Genomic DNA, 15,788 nt, shown 5'->3' on the forward strand with positions numbered 1-15,788 from the left:
GCTTCACCAGAATAGCGCCTAGCCAAGAATGTGATACACAAGACCAAGCAGACTTTCAGCAGACATGGAATACCCATGGAAGTTGTCACCGACAACGGACCCCAGTTTGCATCAGAGGAGTTCAAGCAATTCGCAAAGATGTGGAACTTTCGACATGTGACAACATCACCGTATCACAGTCAAGCCAACGGCAAAGCAGAATCGGCAGTAAAGATTGCCAAGAACCTGCTTAAGAAAGCAGCAGCAGATGGACAGGACCCCTGGGTCTCCATCTTGGCATGGAGGAACACTCCAACCCAAGGACAAGGCAGCAGTCCTACGCAACGACTAATGTCAAGAAGGACGCGAACGCAAGTGCCAATCAACACACAAGCACTAGAGCCAAAGGTAGTACCGAACGTCCACAATAACATCAACAAGAGAAAGGCCAGAGCGAAGAGGTATTACGACAAAGGCACGAGAAGTCTTCCACCAATACAACCAGGACAACAAGTGCGTGTAGAGTTAACACCACAGAAAGCAGCACAGTGGAAATATGGCACGTGTGTGCAACGTGTAGCACCAAAGTCGTACGAAGTAGAAGTCGACGGAGCCAAGTACAGGAGAAACCGAAAGCACATACGCGACACAACAGAAGAACAGAAACCATCCACAGATGTAGATGAGACAACAACAGCTCCAGCAACTGCAACACCAGAGTCGACAGCAGAAACAACGACAACTACGACTGAACCAACGCCGTATGTCACACGGTCAGGCCGAACTGTAAAAGCGCCAGACCGTATGGACTTGTAAAATGAACTGGAAACAAAACTATGATCATGGACTGTGAATGGACAACGAATATGGACACTGGACTCTGATAGATTTCAAGTTTAGTGATAATGCATGCCAGCTAAAGATAATGCATGAAAGTTCAAGAGAAAGGAACTAACATATTTTGTAAAGAAAAGGGGATGTTACACAGAGTAAGAATAGAGCTAACACCCCTACCCATTGTAATAGAATAGCCCATCATGCATATTCAGAAGCAAGCCACCAAGAGAAGCTGAGACCTGAGATTCTCTCTCTTTGCCATCTGGACTGCATTGAGCATATACACGCTTTGTACGTACTAACCATAAGTAGAATAAAACCATGGAAATGCAGTGAATCTGTGGTAATTCATGACGTACAAAGTAACAGTGCACCCAAAAAATTTTCGGTGCACCCAATTTTTCAAGCTGGGTGCACCAGTGCACCTAATCCCAAAAATGAATTTCGAGTCCTGTATTGTCAACATGTGTTCACCATAGACACATTGTATTATGTATAAATGTTCCAGTAGACCAAGGACGTTATAGACACATACATTTTTGTTACAAGAACATACTAGTAGTAATCAATATTTGAATAAAAGGACCATAACTAGTTTAAGATCCAAGAAACAACCACGAAGTATGATTAAACACCGCTGTAGGCTTGTGCAAACGATGAAACAATGGCCCAATTTGCACACTGTACACACATTCTTGCATAGACTTGGTGTTAACTTGGTGACTAAGTAATACTTGTGTAAATCGGGACAAAGTGGTTTGTACCTTCATAACTACAATTCATGCAGAAGGAAAAAATTCATGTCGAAAATCTGTGTCTAGAAAAGTACTACATGTACTGTAGTATCTTACCTAATACAGGTCATGCAAGCCCATATTAGGCAGGTCTGTCTACTGCATCCTCATTAACATAATATATGCAGAAAGGAAAAAGTTGTAAAAAAAACACAAAATATGGTTTCTTTTTCAGCAAATCAATGAAGTGAAATCTAGGTGGGCATCACACAGCATATTTTCAGAGGCTTTGATGTTTCTATGACATAACAAAACAAGTTATTACATATTTACAATGACAAAAGCACCACACCAATTAAGTGATATCGTACACACTTAATGATTTTCTTTCCCGTAAACTTTAATTCAAGTGACAAAACGAATTTTGAAAATTTTTGAAGTCCCCACCTCACGAGCACTGCACAATGTGTTAGCAGCTTGTAATGGGGACAACCATGCAAATCAAAGGAAGGATCCAAGAGACACACTGAGTAAAGTGCAGGGCTCGAAATACTTTTTTCTGCATGCCCGCACTGGTGCAGGTAACATTGAAAATTACCTGCACCAGACAGATTTTACCTGCACCACTCTGAATTCAGGATGTATGGATCATACTAAAACTTCAAAAACTATTGCTATTTTTTCTTTAATTCATACTTAATGAGTAGTAACAGTTTATGCAGCTGATAAAAATCCATATACACCAACATCATATTACATCTATCATATCTATGTATAAAACCCAGTACATAGACCAGTGCAGGTTAGGTGCAGGTAGATACCAGAAATACCTGCACAGTTCCAATTTTACCTGCACTAACCTGCATATACCCAGTACATGGACCAGTGCAGGTTAGGTGCAGGTAGACACCAGAAATACCTGCACAGCTCCAGTTTTACCTGCACTAACCTGCATGTGCAGGTGGTATTTTGAGCCCTGAAGTGGCAGTAGATATGTAATCTCCAGGTAGATTTACCAGTGGCATAAGATAGTATCAAAGCTGGCTAAAGAGTACAGCTGGCCAAAGGGAGTCATCGGCCACTGGGAGCCAAACACACTCCTAAGCCGGCTTCACTCCTCTGGCAGCTTTTGATACTATCTTATGCTACCGGAGGATCTGCTTGGAGATTAGTAGACAAACGTAAGGTAAAAATGATATCTATGCTTAACTATTTCACAGTAAAACATTAAGACCAATTCATTTTTTATCTGTCTTTTCTGTGATAATCATGAACATAATGTCATACAGTCATTCAATTTTGTTATGCTTAAAGTTATAAATAAATAAATAAACCTACAAGCACAAAACCACAACTAATTACCTCATATACTGGGTATCTTAAATGGATATGCTTATGCAAACTTGTTAGAACTTGTATGTTTCATCTCATGATTCATTTTTGTACACCCACAAGCACAGCAAAATGTGCCAGCAGCTTAAAGAGTGACAAAATCAAAACAAATGGGAAACATATGCTATCCCAATAGGAAGCATATCAGTAGTGTTTTGATTGCTGTAGCCTCACGAAGTTTTCCACGAAATCGTCTTCCGGGAGGGACGTAAAACGGGGGTCCCGTGCTCGAGGAGGTGCCTCGACCACGTTAAACAGCCTCATTACTCATACTTTGGGTACCTACTGGCTGGCAAAATACACCAGATGATTATTATTATTATATCATTCAGACTTCTGTGGCTGTGCCTTAACCTCATTAACATAATCTATGCACAACTGAAAAATCCACAACAGAACACAAATTAGTGTTTAATCATTGGCAAATTTAGGCAGTCAGACCAATATAAGTATTACTCAGTGTATTTTGAGAGGGTTCCAATGTATCTATGGTGTAATTTGATGATATGTGGGCAGGTTGAAATGAAAGAAAGACCATGACCATACACTTATACATATTGGTATAAAGACCTACAGTTATTTCTTTTCTGCACAACGGAAATCAACATGTTTTGAGTTGATCAATTTTTGTGGCCCCCAGCAAGCGACCACCTTGGGGGCGATTTAAGTCAAAGGAAACAAACATAGAGTAGTACACAACACATTTGTAGAAGCAGTGTAACATTACATTAGGTCACACTGACTTCATTCTAAGATGCCATCCGCGTTCGCATTGAATGACCACATATCACCCTACTGTAAATGCATTTAAGTTCGCGGGGATTTAATTTCGCGGTAGCAGGAAAAAGGACTTTTCGCGGTGGATTTAATTTCGCAGTAACACCATTGATTGCAGTCTAATACCATTATAGAAAAATATTGTCGGTGGTTTTAAGTTCGCGGTGAAGTGGTCACCGCGAAAACCGCAAACATTAATCCACCGCGAACATTTCTGCATTTACAGTATATCAATCATAATTTCATGCTTACCGGAGGACCTGCTCTCCAGGGTAGGGGTGCACATGATCAGGGCATGGGGCCACTGCGCCCTTGTGCTCCCTCTTTAAACATTGAATGGCAATACAAACATGATTGAAATGGCAGCAATTGTCTCTTACAGTCTTACTGGAGGTGAACAAGACAAAGTAAGCCTTGGAAAAACGGTCTGGATGTTTAATCCTGTGGTTTAACAGCACTTTTTATTTTTGCTGGATTTTTCTTTTTTTCCCCCTATTCTTTAGTTTTGTAGTCTCCAAAGGATGTCATCCATAAATTCAAGTCGGTGTGGCCTTATAATATTAGATAAATAAACTCTGTTCTATCATCGCATGGAAACAGCCAGACTGCAAGAGATCCTACCTGTACCCGCAGAATACAATGTATTATATTCTCTCTCTATATATATACATGACTTACCCGTTTGTCCCAATGCTATATTTCTCCCAGAACCTTGCCAAAAGGCTTGCTGGCTCAGCCTTATTAACATAATTTATGCCCAAATAGAAAATCGATGTACAACACATTACTTGTCCAATTAGCAACGAATATATGTGATTGAACAAGTAAATGTGTCATATTGAGTGCCTTGGGAGACTTTCATTGTATGTTTAGAGTAAACAATAATATATAACTAGTTTGTAATAGTACAAAGACCACATCTATGTGATGCTGTTACTGAAGCTAACAAGTGTAATGCCCCTAATATGCTTGTTCTTGTGATCTTATAATATATCTGATTAGTATCACTTATTTTTGGTACCCAACAAGCACTGTCACCATGTGTCAGCAGCTTAAGGGGTGATGAACAATCAAATGTAAATACAGTAGAAGTCGCTTATTAGGGAAGGCCATTTGCCAGCTAAATTTTCCCGACTAACCGGCGTTCCCGATTAAAAGATGTTGCTCGAAATGACCCGAGTGGGGATGGGGGAGGGGGGCATCGGTGAACGCATCGCACGCATTGACACAAAGAATACAACACAATCATTTCTACCACAAATAATCAAGTCCATAATTTCATTAAACTCCACAAATATACTTATTAGCCACTTTCAGCTTAAAATTTATCTTTTATCGGTAATTGTGATATTGTTATCACATTTTAGTGTCGAAGAACGAATCGCGATGCATCAAAAGATCTGTTACGTTTCGTCTATAGTATCGGCTTGAAGAAAACAAAGAAATTAACACTGCTAAAACACGTTAAGCTACCGAAAAAAACGAGGTACATATGCAAACGTATTCTAAATTTGCCAAATGAACAATTGTTTTGATTCATAGAGGACTGATCAAGGGTACAGTGCACGCGCTTACTACGTAAGATTTGTTGTCGACATGTGATACACAGACGAAAAACATCGCTACGTTGTAGGACGAAAACGCTCTTGGTTTTCAGACAAACTTTATGTACTAGGCGAAAATACTCATGACTAACGCATAAATAAACTGTTAATCTTCATATCTACAAATTTTCCAGTTACGATGTCCACAGATTACACTGAAATTTTGCCACAGTCAACAGCGTCATTTTCAAAACATTTCCATCACGAAAACAAAGATGGCGGACGCGGCGTCATGTGTAGTATCCCATGATTCTCTGCGGCAACCGCCGGGCCGCGCGCTAGCGACGTAAATTGAATAGAAATCGCGGCCTTTTCGGACTCAAAACAGGCAGTTTTGATACTTTTGACGATCTGATATCTTTATACGGGAAAATTTTGGTTCATTCCTGCTGATTCTGGTGATTTGTTTGGCATATTTCGGGGTTAACATGCGTTGTAACTTGAATTTTTTTCCCGATTAGCCGATTTGGGCTTTGCAAATATGGGGTGCTGTAAACAATAGCGCCAATGGGAAATGGTTTTGGATTTCAAAATTCTTTGCAACTAACCGATTTTTGCGACTAAGCGTATTGCAAATAGCTGGCTTCCACTGTATTTGCAAACTAATATAATGTTTTTCTTCACATGATGCAGTCTTGATCTACCACTAACAGATAGTGTAAATGTTTTTGAACAAGTCAAATCGTTTAGATACTTGGGGGTCTTCCTAATTTCCTTCAGAACTATTCTGAGTATGTGACATGCCTTGTCCAATCAAAGGGCTTTCTGACTTGACCTCATTAACATAATTTATGTACAATTGCAAAAGTCATGTAAAGACTTTTTATCACTTAGCTTTACACGAATGTAGGCAGTGAAACAGATAAATTAAAGCAATTTATAGTTTTTTTCTGAGGTTGATGTTTACAAGAATAGATTATTAAGATCAGTTCTACAAAACACTACCGAAGACACCCACAACACAAAAACATTCAGTAGATGGATTTATCTTTTACATTGACAAGAATTGCTTTGTAACGAAATGTAACGAAACAAATTTTTGGTTGCACCCTAAGGCACTGCACAATGTGTCAGCAGCCTAAGGGTGGCAATGATAAACTAAAAGTCAGTAAGACATCTGGAGTACATATACAGTACAGTAGAACACTCTTTCGTTGACTTCAAAAAGGCTTCCAGACTCAACCTCCAAGCATGATTAATGTAAAATTGCAAAAGCCATGACAAAAACAACATTTTATAGTACATCAAACATTTGCCAGGCAAAGACAAAAATGCTCTCTGCTGTCTTTTGTTGATGAGGACATTTCTTGTCCAATCAAAAGGCTTGCTGCCTTAACCTCATTAACATAATATATGCACATCTGCAAAATCTGTTTCAAACCAAGCTAATTGGTTCACTATTAAAGAATATAGGTAGTGAAAATACATTTGGTGTAACAACAGGTGTTTCCCTATCATAATACAAACTTCAAATCAAATGTCAAATTTACAATATAGATTGAAGACTCTTACCAGCCACAAGAATTTGATAAGTAACAAATTGTATTAAGGGATTCGTCACACTTTGAAAGTTGTCTAAGCATATCATTCTATATTCAATTTTTGAGCACCCTTTGGGCACGTATTGCTGCTTTAGTTGTCAGCTGTCCACTGGGTGGTTATAACAAAGAAAAAGGAGTCAAGGTTGTCTTCGAAATGGAAATAAAAAGAAGTTTAGGTTGTCTTGGAGATGGGAATAATTTGTGGACATAGCAATCAGGAAAAGGAAGCCCCTACAGCCTTCATTGGAAAATCCACTTCCATGTGAAAATTTGTGCACAGATAAAGTTATTCTGAACATGTGTCATTATAGGTATGGTCCAGAGGGTTCACATGGGGGTTACTGAATCAGGACCAACCCTGTGCCAAAGGGTATCAGGGTTCAGCGAACTGTAGATCCTTGCCTTTGGATCAAATTTAATGGTCATGGAAGCCAGAGGTTGCCTAACACGAGGTCTGTGCTTGGGCATGCCTGTTAATAACCCACTATATACTAGCCTCCATAGCAGGCTTTCTGGGGCCTTTTTTGGCTCATATAGTCATAATACACATTTGCTGGCCATTTCTATTTGTACTCGGTCGCTGATTGCTGGCATTTTCTGATTGCCGGCCTCCGAAAGCCTGCACCTAAACGGCGCATGAAAGTGATATTTTGGAGGCCGGCAATCAGAAAACGCCAGCAATCAGCGACCGAGTACGAATAGAAATGGCCAGTAAATGTGTATTATGAGCCAAAAAAAGGCACCAGAAAGCCTGCTATGGAGGCTACTATATACGGATATACTGATATACACTGATAGTACTTGTTAACTAGGTTACAGCAAGGAGGAAAACTTTCCCTGTGCACTGCTTAAATACTTAGCTCTCCTCATTAACATAATTTATGCACTTCTGCAAACTTTGCTTTGTATTCATTTATGCAAAAGTAAAGCATCTTCAAATCTTGTGCCAATGCTACAAAACTGGAGGCATTACTAACTGTTCTTGCTTGTAGTTACTTAAACAGTGATGAAACAAATATAGACAATGTTCCAAAACAATTGAACCACAAACATTGTGTGTCAAGTTCTCTTTATACATATTACACATTGTAATGCCCATAGGACGGCCGCTTCTTGTGGTCTTGTCGGAAAGATTGATTTTTTGGACACCCCAAGCTCGCTAGGAGATTATAAGGTGTGTGTTATAAGCTCCTGTACAAAGCAGCTCTGGGGTAATGAGAAATGAAAGAAAATGTAGTAATTAGAAGTTAACCTCAATTAGAAGTTAGTTGGCTTTATTTAATTTAGTACATATGCTCTGTGTTTCCTATTATAAAATTGCATTTTTCGGACACCTAGACAAATCTTACGACTTACCCTGGGTGAAAAATCAATCCAAGAGCAGTTGCTAAATAGTACAAGTGGCAAGACGCTTGGGTTGACAAATTGAATTTAACATTTTTTTCTGCTTTTTTCTTCTTTTGATTTTAATTTTACATGAATAAAATTACAATCAAGACAGTGTTGACAAACAAAATATGAAATTTTCGTCCCTCGGATAGGACGTTAAATGGAGGTCCCGTGTCTGGGGAGAGCCATACCCCGGGCACGTTAAAGAACCCGCCACATGTGCGATGGTGCGGTGTGAGTGGTACAAAACCTACAGTACCTTGGCCGCACCTGGGGCAATTACTGTCGTATTGAGGTCACCTGAGTGGCGCCGAATGGCAGCTCGCTCCAGACCCTTGCGATTTAGCCCCACCTATTGTAAACTCCTCGCAATTCAGCCCCTGGCTGCAAAGAGTGAGTAGTCGGCCCACCCCAATAACAATACCCAAATTCTTGTTGCCCTACCTTATATTGAATAATTTGTAACATATTTGTGTTGTCAGTAATGTTAACCCACCTGTATACTTATAGGACTTCAATGGTGTATAATAACCATACATATTGTACAGACTAGGGCTGGGTACCGGTGTGACAGCGATCTCGCCCCCCCAGCGATCTCGCCCCCCCCGGGGGGGAGATCACTAGCGTTTTCGCCGCCCTTTAGCGTTTTTGCCCCCCCCCCCCCGAACATTACTAGTATTCCTCGGAGGGGTCTTAAGAGCAGCTGGTTACTACATATTAGGTGCGCTACCTGGTACTATACTGCACCTGGGAGTAACATAGTTGGTGTGTTACCTGGTACCTATATGGCACCTTATTACCGTAAGATGTCATACCTTGTTCGGTGCAAACACTACATTGAAAGGACATTTTTTGCAGCTGACATGGCAGAGGTGGCATAGAAAACAATGCTATTGTGAACGTATGAATCAACACCGTCTATGGCACGGAATACGTCAGCTATATCTTTTCAATTTGTCACAGTATTTTCTTTCTTGTGCAGAAAACATTTCCAAAGCACTAAGAAAAACACAATTGAATAATAGTTTCTCATTATAAACACTATCTACGCACAAGTTCATATACCTGTTGCTAAATGCTACAAAAAACTGGTAAAGTACCAGTCTTAAGAAACACGGGTAAAACACCAGTTCCAAAATACTAGAAAAACAGTCATATTGGAGGTGAAGATATCCATAGGGTAGGTGCATATAACGTACCAGTTTCTAAATACTAGAAAAACAGTCATATTGGAGGTGAAGATATCCATAGGGTAGGTGCATATAACGTACCAGTTTCTAAATACTAGAAAAACAGTCATATTGGAGGTGAAGATATCCATAGGGTAGGTGCATATAACGTACCAGTTTCTAAATACTAGAAAAACAGTCATATTGAAGGCGAAGATACCCCTTGGCCAGGTGCATACACCAAAATGTGCATTATTCTAATGAATACCTTATTTGCATAATCAATAAAGACATGACATAGTTCTTTTGTGGTCAATTCATAATAGAGGCTTCATATTGGAGATATATAGGTTGCTTGAGGACAGGTGAATACAATGAAATATATCTCATGTCGAGACTCAGGTACATGCAATAAAGGGAATACAAGGGACCCAACCCTCCTTGTCTTATTGCCATGTACTTACGTTAATATTAATACTATGGATGGAGTTATGTATCAAACTCGTGTACTTATATCATTCTGAAACTGCATTGTGTGATTTATACCAATCAACTTCTAAAATATCATGTAAACCCGTTTTTTTTTGGGGGGGGGGCAAAATCGCTAAAGGGGGGCGAGGTAGGGGGGCGAGATCACTAACCGGGGAGGGCGAGATCGCTAGTGATTTCGCCCCGGGGGGGCGAGATCGCTAGTGATTTCGCCCCCGGGGGGGCGAGATCACGGGGGGGCGAGAACGCTGTCACACCGGTACAGAAAATTCAGGTCCAGGTCCGGTTCAGGTCCAAAGGATCAGGTCCAGGTCCGGACCTGAACCTGGACCTGATTCAGTATGACTCATACCAATGGTTCATTTCACTACAAAGAAATCTGTTTGGTGGAGTATTAGACTTACACTGGCGTTTTAAAACCCTACAACGCTAACTGCACCTGTACCATTGACTGTAAAACTTGGTAGAAATTATTATAAACTCTACTCTGCTTCACTCTTGTCATTTTCTTCCACCTGCAAGCGCCAAACGTGTGAATGCTTGATAAAATAATCTGTTAATTTTCTAATCGGTCCAACATCCGGTCCATCTAATTTTTTCAGACCCGTTTTTTTCTGGACCGGTCCAATAAGAAAAACCGGTTTTGTACCGGTACGCTGTACTGATACCCAGCCCTAGTACAGACACATACCTCATTAACATAATACATGTAAACATTCCCCAAACAGCTAAATATAGCTGACAACACTGCAAAATCTGTAAACCTCATCTTATGTTAATAAACAGTGTTCCAAGATGACTGTAAGCATGAAAATTGATACCTTTACATCACCCCACGTGATTAGGCTTGGGTCTTCGGGTATACAAAACTGTACAGTATATATGACCAGATTTTTATGTGGTTGGATTTAACCCTTATAACTGTATATCCAACACAAAATATTGGGCTTACCCAATTAGTTTTTGGGCACCCAGGCAAACAACTTGGGTGTAAAAGTAATGAAAAATCAGATCCACAGTTTTCTAATATCATTCTGTCATATTGGTGAACATGGCACTCTTTTTCTAGCTTTTACACATTTAATTAATGTTTTTACACATCTTGATTCAAATTTTCAGGTCTATGATTTTAGAATGTCAAAAACAATTGGCTGGTAAAACATCATGAAACCAAAGCCGGAGGACCAGCTTGAGTGCACTCACTTATTTTATGGAGTGAATATAGTCATCTTCTGAAGAAAATTTTCTTCCCTGCCCTCTGCTTGCATGATGCCTTTACACCTCTTTATCCATAGTGCTTTGCAACCAAAGGTCGGACACATGTAGAGGCACAAACAAAGAATAAATTGACGAAAAGAAAGATACACCACTGGCTGAATGAAGTGACAGTCAAAGCTACCAGAAACCACTCCCTACTGTACCAAAACTATGTACATTTTGTAGGAACAGGCTACTAGTATTTATACCTCATTAACATAATTTATGCCACATTGGAAACATTCCAAATTTTGCCATTTTAAAAGATGCAATTCTGACAAACAAACTCATATTACACTAGACTAATTTTTACAAATAATATGTAACAAAAAAGTTACATTTAGTACTTGAGTTGTCTACCAAAGTGTCTGGGTTGATTCTGCAAAACCACACATAAAGAATTCACGAAGTAAATAATGTCCACTCATTGCCAGAGTATTATGACTCGATTGCAGTGTATTAGACTCGGTTGCGATGTAACGATCGTAATTTAATAATTTTTGCACCCCACTTCTTTGCTGTGACGCGCATTGTCATAGTGGAGAGTGGGTGATAAACAACTAAAGGGAATACAAGAGGGTACACATGGGGGGATCCTGGCAGCAGACGGAAGATATGAGAATCAAGGCATGGAAGGCTTGGCATTGGCACCGCTGAGGGTAGAAAAGAGCTAAAGAATATATAAGAGGCTCTGTATGGGGGATTCTGGGGGAGGGTCAACAAATAGCTTGACTTATTTGTGAAAAAAGGTTTTGGAAATGAGTTTTTTTGACTTTTGGCCACTACTCCCTTAGTCTGCGAAGGAGGCTATGCCATTGAAGTCAAGTGAAGCAAAAAAGGGAACTGAAAACCCAACATGAAATCACCTGTTGATAGAAACTCCTTGCTTCTACTGTGTCATGCCTTGTACAAGGGCAGAAGCAAGCTATTTATACCTCATTAACATAATTTATGCCACGTTGGAAGCCTTCCAAATTTTGGCAATTCAAAATAATGTAATTGTATCAAACATGCTGATATCACAGTAGTTTTTTAAACTGATAATATGCAACAAGAAAGCTAACATTAGCTACTTGAGTTGTGATCCAGAGAGTTTAGGCTGAATCTATACAACCACATTCATTGTTTTCAGAGAACAAGACCTGATCTTGTACTATACTAAATTGCGGCGTCCATAAACGGCAAAAATGTCGCAATTTTAATCTGCAATTTTTGTATCCCACATCTTCACTCTGACGCGCATTGTCACTGTGGAGAGTGGGTGGTGAACTATAAAGAAGAAATAAGAGGCTCTGTATGGGGGGATCCTGGCATTGTCACTGTGGAGAGTGGGTGGTGAACTATAAAGAAGAAATAAGAGGCTCTGTATGGGGGGATCCTGGCATTGTCACTGTGGAGAGTGGGTGGTGAACTATAAGGAAGAAACAAGAGGCTCTGTATGAGGGGATCCTGGCACTTTCATTGACAAGAGTGGGTGGTGAACTACTAAACAAGAGGGTCTGTATGGGGGATCCTTGCATTGTCACTGTGGAGAGTGGGTGGTGAACTATAAAGAAGGAATAAGAGGCTCTGTATGGGGGGATCCTGGCATTTTCATTGAGGAGAGTGGGTGGTTAACAACTAATGAAGTAATGAGAGGCTGTGTATGGGGGGATCCTGGCATTGTCAGTATGGTACTCAAACTACAACCTTACTAGCACAGGCAAAGTTTGATAGTCTAGCTCATTAACATAATATATGTAACCAGGAACAAATACAAAATGTAGAGTTAAAAACTTACCCTAAAGTTAAGAATGTACAGTTAATTAGAGGGCTTTGACGAGTATAAAAGTAGACAAAAGAAATTCTACAGTTTTTAATCTGTTTAAGATCCTCTCTGACATGAACAATGATTTACACCCACAATCATTGTATGGAAAACAGAATGATAAGAAGTGTTTGTCTCCCCATAAATATCACCCGACGCGTCCAAGCCCGTCTAATAATTTTCAATTTTTGAATCTCACATCTGCTCGACGCGCTTTAGTCAGCAGAGGTGGGAGAAATAGACAAAAGCAAAGTTAGTAATTATCAATTTATCACATCTGTCCGCTATTCCCCATAATTATATGACACCAAACATTTCTCATAAATGAAGAGAATTTTCTTTGATTTGTTGTCTTTCAATTAATACTTTATACTTTAACTTCTTGAATCATATCAATTATCGAAATCAAAGGTCACACAAGTCCAATGTTGGTCATTGAACAATTAATTATTCAGTGATCACTGTTCAGTTTTTGTATTGGTTGTCAGCATATCCTCATTAACATAATTTATGCACTCTGCTCCAATATGATAGAAGAAAGCAGGTAACTATTGGCAACTGTGATGATTTTTCCCTGAATGTACCTACAAGATATTTAAGTTTTTTTCCCAACCAAGAGTATATGGTTATGTTGTAGGTTACACTTTTTTTACTACTGTGTATGTGGTGAGAAAAACCACAGCAGAAAGAGTATGTCAATAGGATATGATTACAAATGTACTGTGAATCTTTGTAATTCTTCCTATTGAAAACAATGAATTTTTGCCCACCCTGCACTGGCACAAGTGTCAGCAGCAACACATGGGTGCACATGAAAAATACATAATAATTTACAAATACACAGATGTTACATGATGAAGATTAGACATCCAGGTAATAAGATATGCCAAAAAGCAGTAACTCAAGCAACCGGATATGATTTCAGTGATATGATTTTGGTATTTTTTTTTTATATGATTTTGTTGATATGATTTTTCTTGTGTGATCTGATATCTTCTGATTGATACTTGAACTTCTTGAATAAAAAAACAAAACAAAAAAACTTCTTAAATCATACCAATTATGAAATCAAAGATCACACAAGTCCAGTGTTGGTCATTGAACAATTAATTACTCAGCAATCACAGTTCAGTGTTTGTATGGAATTCCAGCATATCCTCATTAACATAATTTATGCACTACAATATGATAGAACAAAAGCAGGTAACTATTGGCAACTGTGATAATTTTTTTCCTGTATGTTCCCACTTAATATTTAATTTTTTCCCAATCTAGAGTATACTGTCATGTTGTAGGTTATACTGGTATTACTACTGACCAGCCTGACTGGCGGGCAAAACCACTGCAGAAAGAGTCCATCAATATAACATGAGATTAGAAATGTACTTAGGGTCTTTCAGAGCTATACGCAAATATTCAATTTTTGATCACCCTGCACTGCCACAAGTGTCAGCAGCAACAAATGGGTGTACATGGAAAATAAGTAAATCAGGCCTAGGAAAAAAAATGTTGTGTTTCCTGTTTCAGTCAAAAATTAGGGTCGGTAGGTAGGGGATATCTTGTTTTTTTTTGTAATTTTTTTAGCCAAAAATCTACTGATACATATTACAATACAGTTGAACAAAGGAAACTGAAATGTATGAGGACACTTGTCTTTCAATGTCAAACTTTGATTTTGTGCACAATAGATACATTAATCTTTCATTAGATAGGACAAGCAGACTGTTTTTACTTCAATAGGAAGCAGGCTGAATAAAAATTCTAACTGGAAGCTATGTGACTCCACTGCCCACCCAAAAAAAAGTCTAGGGTCGGCAGGTTTTTCTAGGGAAGGTAGGGAAACAGGAAACACAACTTTTTTTTTCCTAGGCCTCACATATACATTTGTCTGCTACACTGTCTGCATTGTGAACAGACATGAACTTAATCTATACAAGGGAAAGTAATGTTGCTAGTTTGAGGCCTTTGGAAAGAGTGACTTGGCTAGAAAGTCTTGACTTTGCTAGACTAGAGGAAGAAAATAAGAAAATCTTGCTTGTTCAGGCCTTTGTACAAGCTTATATTGTCAAAAGGCTGGAAAATCTTTAACCACTACAGATGTACAACATGTAGAGAACACAATAGTGACAATACTCTACTTTCATGTCCCACTACATATAAGGCTTACTGGTGACTCTATACATAGACCTTATTAACATAATTTATGTCACACTTCAATAGATGGCTAAATCTTGATATAAAAGCGCTAGATTTGACCTATATATGCATCACGTATTAATACTTCTTTAACAAGACCACGAAGGAAAACCCTCTTACCCACAATCCATCCTAAAAGGATGTTATCTTTTCATATCTATACCAGCACCAGACACAGAAAGCACAGTGAGTAATTACATATATCAATAACAGCCCAACTTGGATTCACTTTAATGATAGACCTTTATTGTACAAAATATTTTTGGACACCTACCTTGGTTGCCTTGGTAGGTGTAAAAATAACGAAAAACATTGACAAATATTACACCTAATACCACATAGCTGAAAGGTGGTTGCAGTTTGGTTAATGTTATGTATCATGTGACATTAGTGTGGTAGACTGGTATCACTTACCAAGTTGGAAACTACACTCATGACTTCCATATTGGTGCCACTCTTACAGATATCCTGCAAAATCCACTACTAGTGTGAATTGTAGACATAATTATCAGGTTACAACACAACCTATTTACCCATTGTGGTCTATCTGACCATCCCTGAAGAAGAAGAAAATTCTTGTTTTTTTCTAAAATCAGGCAAAAATTAATGGGTGTACT

At 39.0% G+C, this 15,788-nt stretch overlaps 1 protein-coding gene across 1 annotated transcript in view; it reads left to right on the forward strand.

The window, feature by feature from the left end:
* Nucleotides 1-795, forward strand: part of LOC118408366 (uncharacterized protein K02A2.6-like) — a 4,418-nt gene extending 3,623 nt beyond the window's left edge. Inside the window, exon 2 of the mRNA XM_035809131.1 lies at nt 16-795. Coding sequence (XP_035665024.1) covers nt 16-795 — 780 coding nt within the window. The remainder of the gene's footprint in view (nt 1-15) is intronic.
* Nucleotides 796-15,788: the final 14,993 nt, after the last annotated feature.

Source organism: Branchiostoma floridae, unplaced genomic scaffold, assembly GCF_000003815.2.
Source record: "Branchiostoma floridae strain S238N-H82 unplaced genomic scaffold, Bfl_VNyyK Sc7u5tJ_1578, whole genome shotgun sequence".
Lineage (NCBI taxonomy): Eukaryota > Metazoa > Chordata > Leptocardii > Amphioxiformes > Branchiostomatidae > Branchiostoma > Branchiostoma floridae.